Here is a 13901-nt window from a genome sequence, read left to right on the forward strand (position 1 = left end):
ACGGAACCTATAGTAGAATAATCTAGAAAAAATATGATAAGATAAACTACAAGAGGAAGATAACGACTTAGCGACCAAGTCGCTCGCCGACTATCATTCCAACAGTTTGTCGCACAAGCCTCGAGAAGTAGGCGCCCATATCACGTCCGAACTCCGAATAATCCGAATTCATGTAAACACCGAAAGCATGCCAGCACATCAGACAGAACTGACAACGCAAGCAAGAATTTCACCCCATGCACGGAATTTTTTCCCTGACGTTCCGAGGTGCGCAGTGGATGGAGGCAAGATCTACAACCAGTGTAGCACCCAGCTTATGCGAATCTCGGAGAAGTTCGGTGCGGTGAATACATCAAGGTGAATTTCCTTCAAAAGGCACAAATAAACAGAATAAGAGGCGATGCTCTTCATGTGCGAACCAGGGATGAACCGAATGTCGAAGTTCGATACTATTGAAGCAGTTAAGAATGGCGTAAGACCCAATGCCACTATGTCAAAGCATTGAACCGAATGAAGCAAACTTCCCGAATAATTGATGAATCACTGGCGAGGAGCAAGTAGATGTCAGCTAAATGAACATTGCAATAAGAGCAAGAGTACAAGGACGGGGATATGGTTCGAGTAAATACCACAACGGTGTCTTGACAGTGTCTGTTAGATTGATGTTGATATGCTCGGTTATTATCCCGGTTATCCCCGACCATATGTGTGATTTGCTTATCAAAACACGTGATCTGAACGCGTCGTGTCGAACGCGTTCAGACCTCCATCCGCCGCTTTGTCTCTTCAGAGACAAGTGCAACCCAAGCTTTGCTCCAAAGTCACAACAGCAAGCAACCTCAGATTCTAGCAATTCTAATCTAATAACCTGTTGCTTTCTGCATTTTTTATTATAAAATCATGGTTTTTAGTAAATCGCAAGTTACGCCGCTGTGCCAGAAATTGTTTCATGATCGCCATAAATGTATAAATCGCTGCACTCTTCTTCAAAAGGCTTGTAATAAGCATCCCTCAGATTTAGAATAAGTCGGGGACCAGCTATAGACGGCCAAAAAGAGAAAAAGATGAAGGAGACTTGATTATCAACAATCTTGGATGGAGACAGAGAAGACGGGGATCATTACATTACTAATGGACACTGAACCTGAAAATTGACGCACCGGTAAATGTGCCAAGGTGAGCATGTAGCTAACAATGACCATCAATGTACTGTTTGTTTCATAAAATGATTTAACGCAGATACTTGGACTTAGACGGATGATGTGTCTACTTACACAAAAGGGAATGTTATGCTATCGCGAAACAAAACTTGAGTCAAAGTCGGTTGACCCCATGATAAGCCTGATATATTTCTCCGAGAGCGATAGTAGCCTATTCCTTTTGATAGCGCCATTGCTAGAAGCATCGATTCAAATAGAATCGGAGGAATGGCGTAAGCAAAAACCCAGTATTGATTTGGAAGTTTTGTGCAGACGTGAATTCCTTTCACAGGATCCGGTCTGTCTAGTAAAAAGAATATACAAATTAGCGACGTTTGGTGCCCAATAGCAACCGGTGCCCCAAAATTATACATACATTGGGCTGATTTATCAAGATAAACCTTTATTATTATCGACGATACCGTTTCCAAAATGCAGCCAACGGCCAGGAATCGAATAACTTTGCGACTATGGTAATACATGCTAGATATGCGACACATCATTATGCCTGTCAAACAAATCAGCGAGTGTTCATTGCATTCAATAAATTGTCGATACCTTGCATTGCAATGAAAGGAATTAACAAAAGGTATCCCGATATAAAATAAAATGGGTTATTTGAGCCTATTGATTGAATATTTCCATGCTCAGCAATATCATCAAATCGACCGGCCTCAGTGCTCTTTGCTTACATCTAAGTCAAGCCGCATAGTATGAATAAATATGCTACATGGAGAATTTTGTGAGCCGCGCACCTCTATTGATATCGTCAAGCAGGAAAGTATTGAATATAGGGAAATTTCAAGTTTTAATAAATTATTACATACCTTTCCGGTAGTGTTGTAGAGAAAATGTCCGGATAAAGCTGATTCTCGGTAAGACACAAGCTCCTCAACGCAATGAATAAGAGTGCGTACTATAGGCGGAATAACTGGATACTCCGTTGTATGATTATTTTTGAAGGTAATGGTAATCAGAAGTATAGATAAAACCCTACATTTGAGTTGCATACCCCAAATATCGAGTCTAATCCGCAGTGAAAGAATTTACTGTTAACTCCTAAACCTTCCTCGAGTCAAGCAGATGACTCACAAGGAAAAATAGCGATTTTACTAAAAACCTTCCAGGACATTTCTGAGATTTGTGTATTCAGAAGTGCGCTACAAACTAGTCAAGAGAACAAACATACCCATATCAGCTCTATCTGGTGTATCATATAAGTTTGCGACTTGGTTGGTATCCCGCTGTGATAGTAGTGTGACGGACCTCATCGCCCAATGTTGTAACTAAATCGGGTTAAACAATTGACACCGGGGCCATTGAGTCAAAGACAACTTACTGTGCTCGTATAAGAGGCAAGTGACCGCCGAGACTGATTATTGCTTGAGTACGAAACGACCAGCTTCGCGGAATTGAATTTACAAACCAGAGGCAAATGCATGGATACGATCCCTCAGTAGCCACTTTGCTATCTCATACACCATATGCTGCTATCTGGATGTCGTGTAGTGTCCTGTTATATGACTGCGCAGCTAACCGGGAAGGCGAGCTCGTCACGTAGGGTCAAGCAGCAGTCAGTAATGAGTTCGGGGAAACAAGAAGAGGCGAAGTTATTTAACTGCGCCAGACGTATTATATATACTTGCTGAGCTAAAATGCCTGCATGTCTTGTTAGTGGCTCTTGTACTGTGCACAGAAGCAGAGTTGACAGCTGGAGAAGCATCATCAGACAATGAGCCGACCACCTTTACGTTGTTGTCCTGTGTACGACAGATAAGCGACACCCAAAATCTGTACAAAACCAGTTTTCGAGAGAGCGCATCATTAATCCGTACCTAATGTAGTTAACGGCGATGTCCCTTGGTCACTGGTGCCATAGAGTTTAAAGTTTGTGTGAGAGATCAGGCAGAAACAAGCAGACAATGCAAAATCTTGAAGACGCCGTTGATTCCAATTCTAACTACGAAATCTATGATGACTCAGTTTAAAACTAATTATAGAGATATATTTGGCTACCTACCAGATATAATTTGATTTCATTGCAAGCAGGTTAGAAGAGCTGGGAGTGTACATGAAGAGGACATACACGGCTGGCTGGAATCAGCAGCAGTAACTTGGCCCTATTGAAAACTAGAAGATTGGAAGGCCAGGGGCTTTGGGAAGACAATACAATCGCCCAATACTTCGGGTGTCCCAGACCGAACGCAGTATCTCGCGGCTTCCGTCAGGGACAGTAGAAGACATACAAATGTTTTATAAATAACATATTGCTGTTAACAAATAACTGTTTCTGTTCATTTAGCCTTAGTAAGATGAGTTATGTACAACGAGAAAAGTCCTAACTTGACGCACTAAGTAAATATTAAAATAAAGAGACTCTATTGAAACAATTCAACTGAACGTATATTCCCGAACTGTCCGATATCGTTGTGCACGACGTTGCATTCTTGCTCGAACGGCTGGTAGTAAGCCTCTCGTAGGTTTAGGATCAGCCTTGGTCCAGCTACACCCGGCCAGAATATAGATATGTCAAGCGTCAGTTGACCGAGAATAAACTGAGAAGCGTTGAATACCAATAGGACTTTAGAAAAGATGAGCTCACTTCAAAGCGCAGCAAGGCATAAAGATATATAACAAGTATTGTTAATGTGCTTCAGAATTCAGATAAAAAGGCCATGAGTCCGTTATAATTTGTCATCTTATAATTTGAAGAAACGCACATGAAAGGGAAAGTGATACTGTCTCGAAACAGTATTTTTATCAATGAACGGTGACCGAAGAAGCTCCACTTTATCTGAGTTTGGGACCTGTAGTAGTGTTGAATCCCTCTAGAAATAGATGTAATTAAAAGCAAAAGCTCAAAGATGGCAAAGGGAACAACGATGAGATACAGCCATTTCGCCTGCGGAGCTTTCAAACAGATGTGGATGCCAGGCACCGGATCCGGAATAGCTAGATCATAAATATTACTTGATGTAAGCATTTCTTCCAACCATAATCTTGCCCAAACTCACGGAGGGACATTCGATCAACGGCAATCTTCATCACTACAGCGGCGATAACCTGTGCGGAAAAGCTCGCGGAAAGAAGTATTATGACTCTCTGGTTGTGATTCCACATGCTGGATATCCGACAGATCATGATTCCTATAAGCACATGTGTGTAAGGTGATGTGATATGGAATGAGGGCCTAACAGTATTACCTTGCATGGCAAAAAGCGGCACCATGACGAGGTAGCCCAGAACAAGGTAGACAGGATTATCAGGACCTATCTGAGCATTAATTAATGGTAAGGATATGCGAAAGTAGACGTACAACTATTTGGCGCATTCAAGTTGAGTCAGACGTATGCACAGCAAGCAGAGCAAGTCGCAAACCTCTTTATGATTTGAGAGAGTCGGATAGTCAATCAACGGAGCGGGGAAGGACATTGTGGAAGGACTCTATACATCCGTACTATACCTTGTCAGTGTTAAAAAGTAATTGTGCTACAGCAACTTCAATGTAGGCAGTCAATATTTCAGTGTCCGTAAAATGCCTGTAGAACATACCGTAGGCGGAATAGCTTTTCTCAAGAGGGTTTTAGCTTTAAAGTATCATAACAGAAAAGGGACGCTTCACATCTGAGAGGCCGGCCCAACATAACGAGTCTGAACAAATGGGTAGTGAGTATTACTGGTCCGATATCACGACATGGTAACAAGATGGCTGCATACTATTAGAAAGAGAGCTTTGACAAAGTAATGGCCTGGGCGTTTCTGGGATGGAAATGAGAAAACTAAATTATTATATTACAAGTCAAACGCACCCAGATCAATTCCACCTAACGATAACAATGAGCATTTTCTGAGCTGCGATCGTCACCTTCACAACACATTCGTGGCACTGACCTCATCGGCAAAAGTTGTTACTAGACGAGGGGTAAATATGTTCATTATGCAGTTTCAAGCGTAGGAGAAATAATGGTAACTTACAATGGTCAAATACAAGACAAGTTGCTGTCGCCACTACAGACTCCAGGTTCCGTACATGGTTCAACAAAGAAGCTTGAACCACGTACCTGTGACATAGGAATGAACCCGGTCTTCTAACAACCATTTCGCCCTATCATCTCCCATATTCCACAGCGCGATACCGTCAAGACGGGCCCAGAAAAAGACTGTCAGAGACGTTTACGGTAGGTCGGGATTCGTAGTGATGTATCTGAGGTCAAGAAACAAACCCAAGCTTAGTGCACCTGCTATATAACCGGCTTATAAACTGTGGTTGATATTCAGATGTCAAAGCGGAGTGTGTCAGGAGAGGTGGTTACTCACATCTGCAACACAACGTAACATGGAAGTTTGACCCTGACTATGACCAGCGTCTTCTTAGAATCCGCAAAATATCAGAGTAACGAAACTTTCCCGGTGCGTTGTGCTGTACCTGTAACTGGGTTCCGATGTAAGAAGACCATCACAGATCCATAAGAGTAGGATATCTCAAGTACGTTGGTAGAAAGGCCCATAATAACTGGTTTGCAAGCCTTAGGGACGCATGAATTCTAAAAATTCAAAAAAATAAAAATAGCATAAAATCAAAATTTTAGAAGATTATAAAAGCATAGGGTTCACTTGCCTGTGAAATAAGAACGCGGAAATGGTGTCTGGCAACTTTTTACCTCGCAGACGTGGGCTGATTGCGGTCGAACTGTTACAGAACGCGTAACCGGTGAAAAGTTGGGCAGTTTGTCGATCAGTTGCGTATGTTCCTGGCCCTAATGCCCCATTGGATATACATAGGTCTGTAACGTTTTACGGCCTTCCCAAACGCCTCAATATCATTCAGAATCGGAGTATTACTCCATTCCATTCATTATCTCACTCCGCCACGCTAATGAACCCACGTGAATAAGCCCTGTCGGCTTGCGTTTGTAAAAGGGTAGACATATTCATCAACAATCACTACAAATCTGAATGCGGTCGATAATGTTCGACATAGAGATCCCACAGTACAATGTCAGACAGAGGTGTGTTGAGGATGTGTGAAAGCCCTGCATTGGAATAGGAAACCTTCGGTATGCAACCAGGAAGAAACAAGATGTTTAGCAGTAGCCAGTCCATCAACGCGAAATGGAATCGGGCGGAATCAAGGAGGATGGATTTGATAGCATCTCGTGAGGTATATTCGGGGTGATTGGTTATTCCCCCTACGCGATTGAATATTGCAAGGTCCACCAAGTTGGTCGTAGTAAAGGAGCGACGAGGAAGCCAAATAAGACAAAAAACGTTTGGCCAAGGAGTGCAATGTATATTCCGCAGTCGAATGAATTATTTGACATGTCCTGAGATTACTTGAAATTCGTAAGAAGAAATGATAAACGCAAACCACATAATTTGCTTTCCCCCACTAAGTAAACGCGAGGCGATAAGTGTCGCGAAGAAGGGGTCGCTTGAATCTATTGCTCATGCATAGCCTAGAATACATCGCATCTAGTGTAAAGACTCTTTGGCCAGCTCAGCAGCGTAAGGGTTGCGAGGGTCGTTGCGCCATTCCGCAGCTGAGGTCGAACCTGAGGTCAGTGTCTGGTAAGAGGCAAACGCTGTAACGACGCACATCTAATTCCCGAATCCTGAGCTTTGGAGACCAAGTACATGGTGATGGCTCCAGCAGTCATGAAAGGCCACAGAGTTTTGGCAACCTGCAAAATACGTCAGCCGAAGGGCATTCAACGCGTCGAGGAAAAATGACGGACGGGGGTTGGCCATTTACGAAGTCCAAAGAAGGCCATTGCTTTTAGAGTATCTATATTGGCAGTTTACAGTCAGAATAAGCGGTTTCGTCCATGAAAAAGACGACGGACAAGTTCTTAAGCGTTGGTGGTGGTGGTTGAGTTGTCGGGCGGGACCGTTTGCACTGATGAGCTGGGATTTCTTGACCGTGAGATAATTCTTCCATTTTAGTGCTTCATACATCATGAACGTCTGCACATTGCTGTAAAGTCTACTTTCAACCCTCACACATAATTCGCAGTCTTCTTCACTGCCTCCGCAGAACGCATTGACGTAGGCAGATTTTGGCGGCTTTGCAACCCCTAGTCACAAATACCACACCAGCCTTCAACCGTGATATAATCTGACAGGAACCGGTGAAGATACACGTGCGGCAAATTGGACGACATTTGCTTGTTGAGAAGACGGCCTTGTGCTTATGAATTATGTCTTCAAACTTGGGGCTGCTAGCTGAAAAGGCGGCTAAACTTGCTGGTACACCTACGACTACTGCAGCGCCAGCGGTATGTATTTACATTCTAACTATGTTCTCCCCACTGCGTCATCCGACTTTGAGTCGCATTTCCTCTAAATGTTTCTTTAAGAATTGGAAATATTGACCGACTCTTTCTGTAGTGGCGCCAGTTTCCGTTCTTTGACGCAGTGACCGTTAAAGATGTTCACGACTTGAGTAGCACTCCGGATATTTTCAAAGTATGTTGGCCAAGTTTGTTCCTCGGTTTTATTCTCTTACTTATGAGTCAAGCAAACAGTCCACACCCGAGATATCGACTGCTATCGCGTCATCAGCAGGGACGCTCGTTGCAGATATTCATGGGAGTATTCATCTCCTAAACCGAGATTTTGAATCCACAAATAGCTGGCTCGCTCATGTCGGAGGGAGAGTAACACATATGGCGGAAAGAAGGGGCATTCTGGTGACTTTGGGTGTGAGTTCCTGTAATCTAGGGTTATCAGCATTCTAAGGTCTGACGTGTCAGTAGGAGGAAGACGCCGTTCGATCCCCCTTACTCAAAGTATGGGATTTGCAAAACAAAGACAAGAAGACGGGCGTGCCTAATCTCCTTCGCTCGACCAAAGTACAATTAAACAATCGTCCACACCCTGTGAGCTCTAAATATTTTGACTGTTTTGGAATACTTATAAAGTTCAATCGATACTATAAAAGGTCACAACCGTGGCCCTATCAGCTACTGTTGCCCATTTGGCCATTGGACTCGGAGATGGAACCGTTATTCTATTTCGCCACCTCGATCAGTCTCTTGCTACATCCACTTCTCTTACTGCACTTCCTAAGGCGCGTACTGTACACGAGTCACCTACAGAACCCATCACTGGGCTTGGCTTCCGTGAGCCGGTTCAGGATGACGAATCTCCCAACTCCTATCTTTTCATTGTCACGACAAACCGAGTACTGTGTTATCAAGCATCTGGGAAAGGCAGTGGTGGAAATGCAGTTGTTGTCGACGAAATTGGGTCGGGCCTTGGATGTGCGACTATGGATAGGGATGGAAAAAGCATGATAGTGGCGAGAGATGAGGCTATTTATATGTGTGGGGTTGATGGTCGTGGAACATGTTATGCATATGAAGGTTCGTCATATGGCTATAAAGAAGTTTGACGGCCGCTCATGAGAGATTTTAGGCCACAAATCGTCCATACACACTCACCAGAATTACCTCGTCATCGTCTCGCCACCGTTCTTCCCTACCGCCTCATCTGCGTCAGCCACTGTCCGAAACCTAGTAGCTCGCTCACCTAATGCCACTGAAACCGATGTCACGAAGGTCACTGTGTTCGATCTTCCCAACAAGATGGTAGCCTACTCGGACACCTTCAAACAAGGCGTCCGCGAAGTTTTCTCGCAATGGGGACATATTTACGTCCTTTCAACAGAGGGAAATGTTAGTTGCATCTATCGTGTCGGCGGCGTTTTGCTAACGATACGTTCTTCATCTTAGCTGGTGTGTTTAGAAGAGAAGCCTACCTCAGCAAAACTGGATATGCTGTACCGGAAGTCACTTTATGCTCAGGCTCTCAATATGGCTTATACTCAGAATCTGGATAAATCTACTGTTGCTGATATCCAACGCCAATATGGAGACCATCTATACGGCAAAGGTGATTATGACGGAGCCATGCAGCAGTATGTGCAAACAATTGGCTACCTACAGCCAAGTTATGTCATTAGGAAGGTATGGGGATTAAATCATCAATCATGAGTGCACAATGTTCATATTGCAAAAGTACTTAGATGCTCAACGGATCCACAACCTGGTCACTTATCTCCAAGAATTACATTCGTTGGGACTGGCCAACGCTGACCACACCACGCTTCTTCTGAACACATATACCAAGCTAAAGGATGTTTCGCGGTTGGACAGCTTCATCAAAACCGAATCCCGCCGTAACGCGAATGATAGTGACGAACTACCTTTTGATCTGACCACTGCGATCCGCGTCTGTAGACAAGCTGGATATTTTGAACATGCCTCGTATCTGGCGAAAAAGTACGACAGACACGAGGATTATCTGAAGATACAAATCGAAGATGCTGGAAACTTTAGCGAAGCCTTAGCGTATTTACGGAAGTTGGGCCCTGAAGCAGTATGCATCTCACTACAATCTACCAAGCTCTATTTTAACCGTCTAATGCCAGGCTGAAAGTAATTTGGCCCGTTATGGCCGAGCTATGCTAGATAGCCTACCTGAAGAGACCACCCAGCTTCTAATCGACCTTTGCACTACAACGGGTCCTCTGACTCCTACAGAACCCACCGAGGCGTCAATATCGGCACCCAAACCCGCCGCACCTGTACCCTCCTATCTGTCATATCTCGCGCTCAATCGTGGCGCAACAGCTACGACCGTTGTCTCATCCGAAACCGCCACCCCACCGTCACCTTCCATCAAAACCGCCAGAGCAGACACAGCATCGCGAAGAGATTCCGTACATGATGTTTCCTCGCCGACCACCCCTCCTCCTCCGACAACGTCCTCCGTCATAACTTCACGCCAGCCGCCACAGTCTGCCGTGCCCGCACCACCCCCGGTGAAGCCCCTCTCGCCTCGAATATACTTCCCACATTTTGTCGATCACATGAGCCAGTTCGTCGTCTTCCTTGAAACTGTGGCGAAGAGGCGCTGGGGCCAGAGTGTTGACGACCAATCTCCTGGTTCAATCGAGTTGTATGGATCACAAAAAGATGATGCGGAAACTCCTGAGGTGGACGATGAATTGGTTGACAAGATGGACCAGGTTGCTGTGTGGAACACCCTTTTGGAGCTATATCTCACGCTACCGAATAACAAAGGCGGACCTGCCAACAAGAGTGCTCAACTATTCGAGGAGAGTACGATGAGGGATAAAGCCCTGCGCGTTCTGCGGAGCTCCAGTATACCATACGATGCAACACATGCTTTGATTCTTTGTTCTACATACCGCTTCACTGACGGTCTCGTACTACTTTGGGAGAAGATGGGTATGTACGAAGATGTTTTGCGCTTCTGGATGGACAAGGACAAAGAAGGCAACACACCGAACGCGTCGCAGAAGGTTATCGAGCATCTCATGTACTATGGCAAGGACCATCCTCATCTCTACCCGCTTGTTCTGAGGTTCTTGACCTCGACGCCGGAGCTGCTTAACCGGCATCAAACTGATTTGAAGGACATCCTGGAACATATCGACGATGCGCAATTGATTCCCCCACTGGGCGTCATCCAGGTCTTGAGCCGAAATGGAGTGGCGAGTGTCGGTTTAGTGAAGGAATGGCTGATCAAGAGGATCAAGGAAAGTAGGAGTGAAATACAGAATGTAAGTTTCCCTTGTCAATATTTTTGCTTAATCTATTCAATATATTTCTTTAGGATCAAGCTCTCACGAAATCGTATCGTCTGGAGACTGCTGACAGGCTAAAGCAAGTTGCTGAATTGACAAACACAGAAGAGCCTCGGGTGTTCCATGTCACAAGGTGCTCCAGCTGCCTGGGCCAGCTCGACCTTCCCAGCGTGCACTTCATGTGCAACCACTCTTATCATCAACGGTATGTATTGCGTGTCTTTTCTTCTGAGCGTGTATTCATCTAATCGCTATTCGCTTGCTTGTAGGTGCATTGCGGACAACGAAGCCGAATGTCCTGCGTGTGCGCGCGAACATGGCGTCATACGCGAAATCAAACTAAGCAATGACAAGCTTGCCGATAGACATGATTTATTTCTTGCGGAGGTCGAGGAGAATGGATTCGAGGCTATCGCATCTGCGTTCGGGAGAGGTGTATTGAATGTGGCGAGACAAGAAGAAGTGTCATAGGTTGGAATAGGCTCACACTTAATCATCATGGACATCTAGGAATGGTAACTGCTTTCGAAATTCAGGCTATCTGGCATATCTGGCATGCATGTCTGCGTATGCTACTCGGATGGAAACATCTCGTGAGAGGCTGGAGCAGATAGGCCAATGAATCCGCCTGAACTATTGCTCATTGTGGAGTTCGATAAAGGTGCATATTCCACGGTAATGTATATGCTACTCAGAATGGTTATAGAACTGCCACAAGTCGTTCAATCAAAAGCCTAATGAACCACCGTATGACCATCTGAACACAGGCGCATGTCCCAGGGTGGCGTACTAAGGACTCGGGGAGATCGGAGAACCCGTCAGATGTCAGTCTAATCAAAACTATAATCGACCATCGTATGACCATGTAAACACCATTGCCATTTCATTTCTACCACCACCCTGTTACAGGACCCTTGCACCTGACGCTCGGTTCTATTCTGTTCTCTCGATCGACGAGCACATCCATTGTGAATTTCATATAATTCCCGGAGACTAGGAGCGGGAACCGATCGAGCAAATTTTTCCTGTTTCGTTCGATAAAGAGAGGTTCTTCCTGGTATGAGAGATATCGGCCTGGTTGTATGCGGAAGCGGAATAGGAAGTGCACGCTCTGTAGTCCTGTCGATGTCGGCTCGATCTGTCCGGTGGAGGTAGAGCTGACATTGTTGCCTGTGAGGTGGGCATCGACGATGTCCCATGCATCCCATAGTCTCGCGTCCTCGCCGTCGTCGAAAAATATTTCTCGAAAGTTAACGTCGGTCTCTACAATCAGATGCTGCGTGCTGCCTAGTGACCTTACCGTGCCCGGTGCAGGTAGAAAGAAATAGCGCAATTTGGTCATGAACCCCATCGTGCGCCGCATCCAGAAAATGTTTTGGATAATTCTGAGCGTGCATAAGGCTGGGAAGGCTGTGAGAGGAGTTGTATAATCGTCATCCTGGAGGGTGAGGGACGTTAAATTCGAAAATACGAGGGGGATCAGGGGGTCGGTTAATGAATTGGCGGGGGCCGAAGAGGGATGAAATGCATGAGCGATCTTTGCAAGCAAATTCGACGATTTTGTCGTAGGTGAAAGACTGTGACGGACGTCTGCCAAAGTCATGGACTTCAGTCGTAATACATTGTCGTCGTTTTCGTCGAGTTCAGCATCCGGGTCATTTTTGTCCTGGTCAGTGAACATGCACTGTTCAAGGTGTAATTCCTCCACGTTCGTTCCGCAGAGTTCCCGTAGACGCAGACCGACGTTTGTGAGATGCACAGTTGTCAATCTTTGTGAATGGCAAAGAGAATCAAGTGCGCTGCAAAGGATATTGTTCGACCCTTCGAAAAGATGGATTGGATAGGTTCGTCTGAAGGCGATTGGGGTCATTGGGAAATCAAGTATCTCTACATTGAGAGTTTTGATTCCGTGGTCGGGGCCATGGAGAGCATTCAATATTCCAGATAATTGGGGTAGCTGGGATATGGCGATCATATCCCTTTTCTTCTCGAACACGAATGAAATTCGTACAGATCGAATGTGGTGGACCAGTGCAATGCCTGGGAAGGGCAATCCTCCCGCCAGTATTTCATGGAGGCTCGCCAGCTTCTTCTCGCAGACGGTGAGGGAGCTACGGTCTTTCTCTGCGTTGCTGCTCGATAGAACCAGGTGAAGTTCGTCGTAAAGGTAATAATAAGCGCGCGTGAGTAGCGCTACTGAGACAAGAGCCAATGCCCTAAGTCCATCGCGAGACGATTTCGTATGCGACTCGGATCCTACATGATCCACAATAATGTCAATGATTTCGGAGGGTAAAGTTGGCTGCATGATTCTGTAAATGTCAGCTCGTAGTAGAGATGCAAGGAAGGAAACGTTTGGACCACACCTGATCGATGATAATTTATAGCGATTATTTCAGTAAAGAATTATGGGAACTGACGTCAATCACCAGCGGTCGGCGTTGACAGTATACCTGTTGTCACCTTTTATTTGGCAGTCGGCGTCAACTCGGAGCTCGTGCGTACCTGTTTAACTTCAAGTCCCTTAATGATTTTATGTCTAAATTTAGATCAGACCTTCTCGGCATTAGGCTATTCCCTAGCTGGTAGTGGGCACAATACGTACGGCATTATATCAACATACAGAGCAAGTCTTCTACATTCTGAGCGTCATTCAATACGTCAGTCTTCTCATACCACAAAATAACTTTGCTATGAACAACTTGCATCGTGCAATAAAAGCAAATCTAGGCCACCCCAGGCTGCCACCTCCGAGGTCCAATGTATCGTATTTTAACGTTTTGAAACGATTCACATACCGTACGTCTCGTGTTTCATTCAGTGCGTGCGGTTGACGTTATTTAGAGGAACATGGTTCGGATCATGGATGCACTTCCGACTTGCAGGAAATTTTTTGCCACCACTAAAAAGTTTCAAGGTAGTGCACACTGCACAATGTATGTCTAATTCATTTTCATTGTTATTGATGAGAATGAGACGCCAGACCACTTTCATCCTGCGATCAGACCATTTCTAAGGACCTTCAAGTTCAATAGCTCGTAGCCTCGTTCATCACATAGCTCGCTTCATCCTCTCTTTCGGCACCTCAG

At 45.1% G+C, this 13901-nt stretch overlaps 3 protein-coding genes across 3 annotated transcripts; 1 reads left to right on the plus strand and 2 right to left on the minus strand.

The window, feature by feature from the left end:
- Positions 1 to 922: 922 nt before the first annotated feature.
- On the minus strand, positions 923 to 2640 carry JR316_0003984 (uncharacterized protein; the record flags this gene model as incomplete). Its single annotated transcript, XM_047889753.1, has 8 exons — positions 923 to 1090; positions 1161 to 1209; positions 1275 to 1503; positions 1576 to 1707; positions 2023 to 2130; positions 2292 to 2333; positions 2389 to 2485; positions 2539 to 2640. 8 exons carry the CDS (start codon positions 2638 to 2640, stop codon positions 923 to 925), a joined length of 927 nt encoding a protein of 308 aa, XP_047752127.1.
- A 937-nt stretch (positions 2641 to 3577) lies between these two features.
- JR316_0003985 (uncharacterized protein) lies at positions 3578 to 5318 on the minus strand (the record flags this gene model as incomplete). The annotated part of the gene is made up of 10 exons (XM_047889754.1): positions 3578 to 3800; positions 3920 to 4151; positions 4214 to 4345; positions 4403 to 4472; positions 4752 to 4786; positions 4917 to 4958; positions 5009 to 5023; positions 5087 to 5110; positions 5175 to 5207; positions 5261 to 5318. 10 exons carry the CDS (start codon positions 5316 to 5318, stop codon positions 3578 to 3580), a joined length of 864 nt encoding a protein of 287 aa, XP_047752128.1.
- A 2078-nt stretch (positions 5319 to 7396) lies between these two features.
- Positions 7397 to 11283, plus strand: JR316_0003986 (Vacuolar protein sorting-associated protein 11-like protein; the record flags this gene model as incomplete). Its single annotated transcript, XM_047889755.1, has 11 exons — positions 7397 to 7474; positions 7587 to 7664; positions 7724 to 7900; positions 7955 to 8077; positions 8140 to 8563; positions 8616 to 8875; positions 8933 to 9166; positions 9219 to 9578; positions 9631 to 10788; positions 10842 to 11017; positions 11082 to 11283. 11 exons carry the CDS (start codon positions 7397 to 7399, stop codon positions 11281 to 11283), a joined length of 3270 nt encoding a protein of 1089 aa, XP_047752129.1.
- Positions 11284 to 13901: the final 2618 nt, after the last annotated feature.

This window comes from Psilocybe cubensis, chromosome 3 (genome assembly GCF_017499595.1).
Source record: "Psilocybe cubensis strain MGC-MH-2018 chromosome 3, whole genome shotgun sequence".
NCBI lineage: Eukaryota > Fungi > Basidiomycota > Agaricomycetes > Agaricales > Agrocybaceae > Psilocybe > Psilocybe cubensis.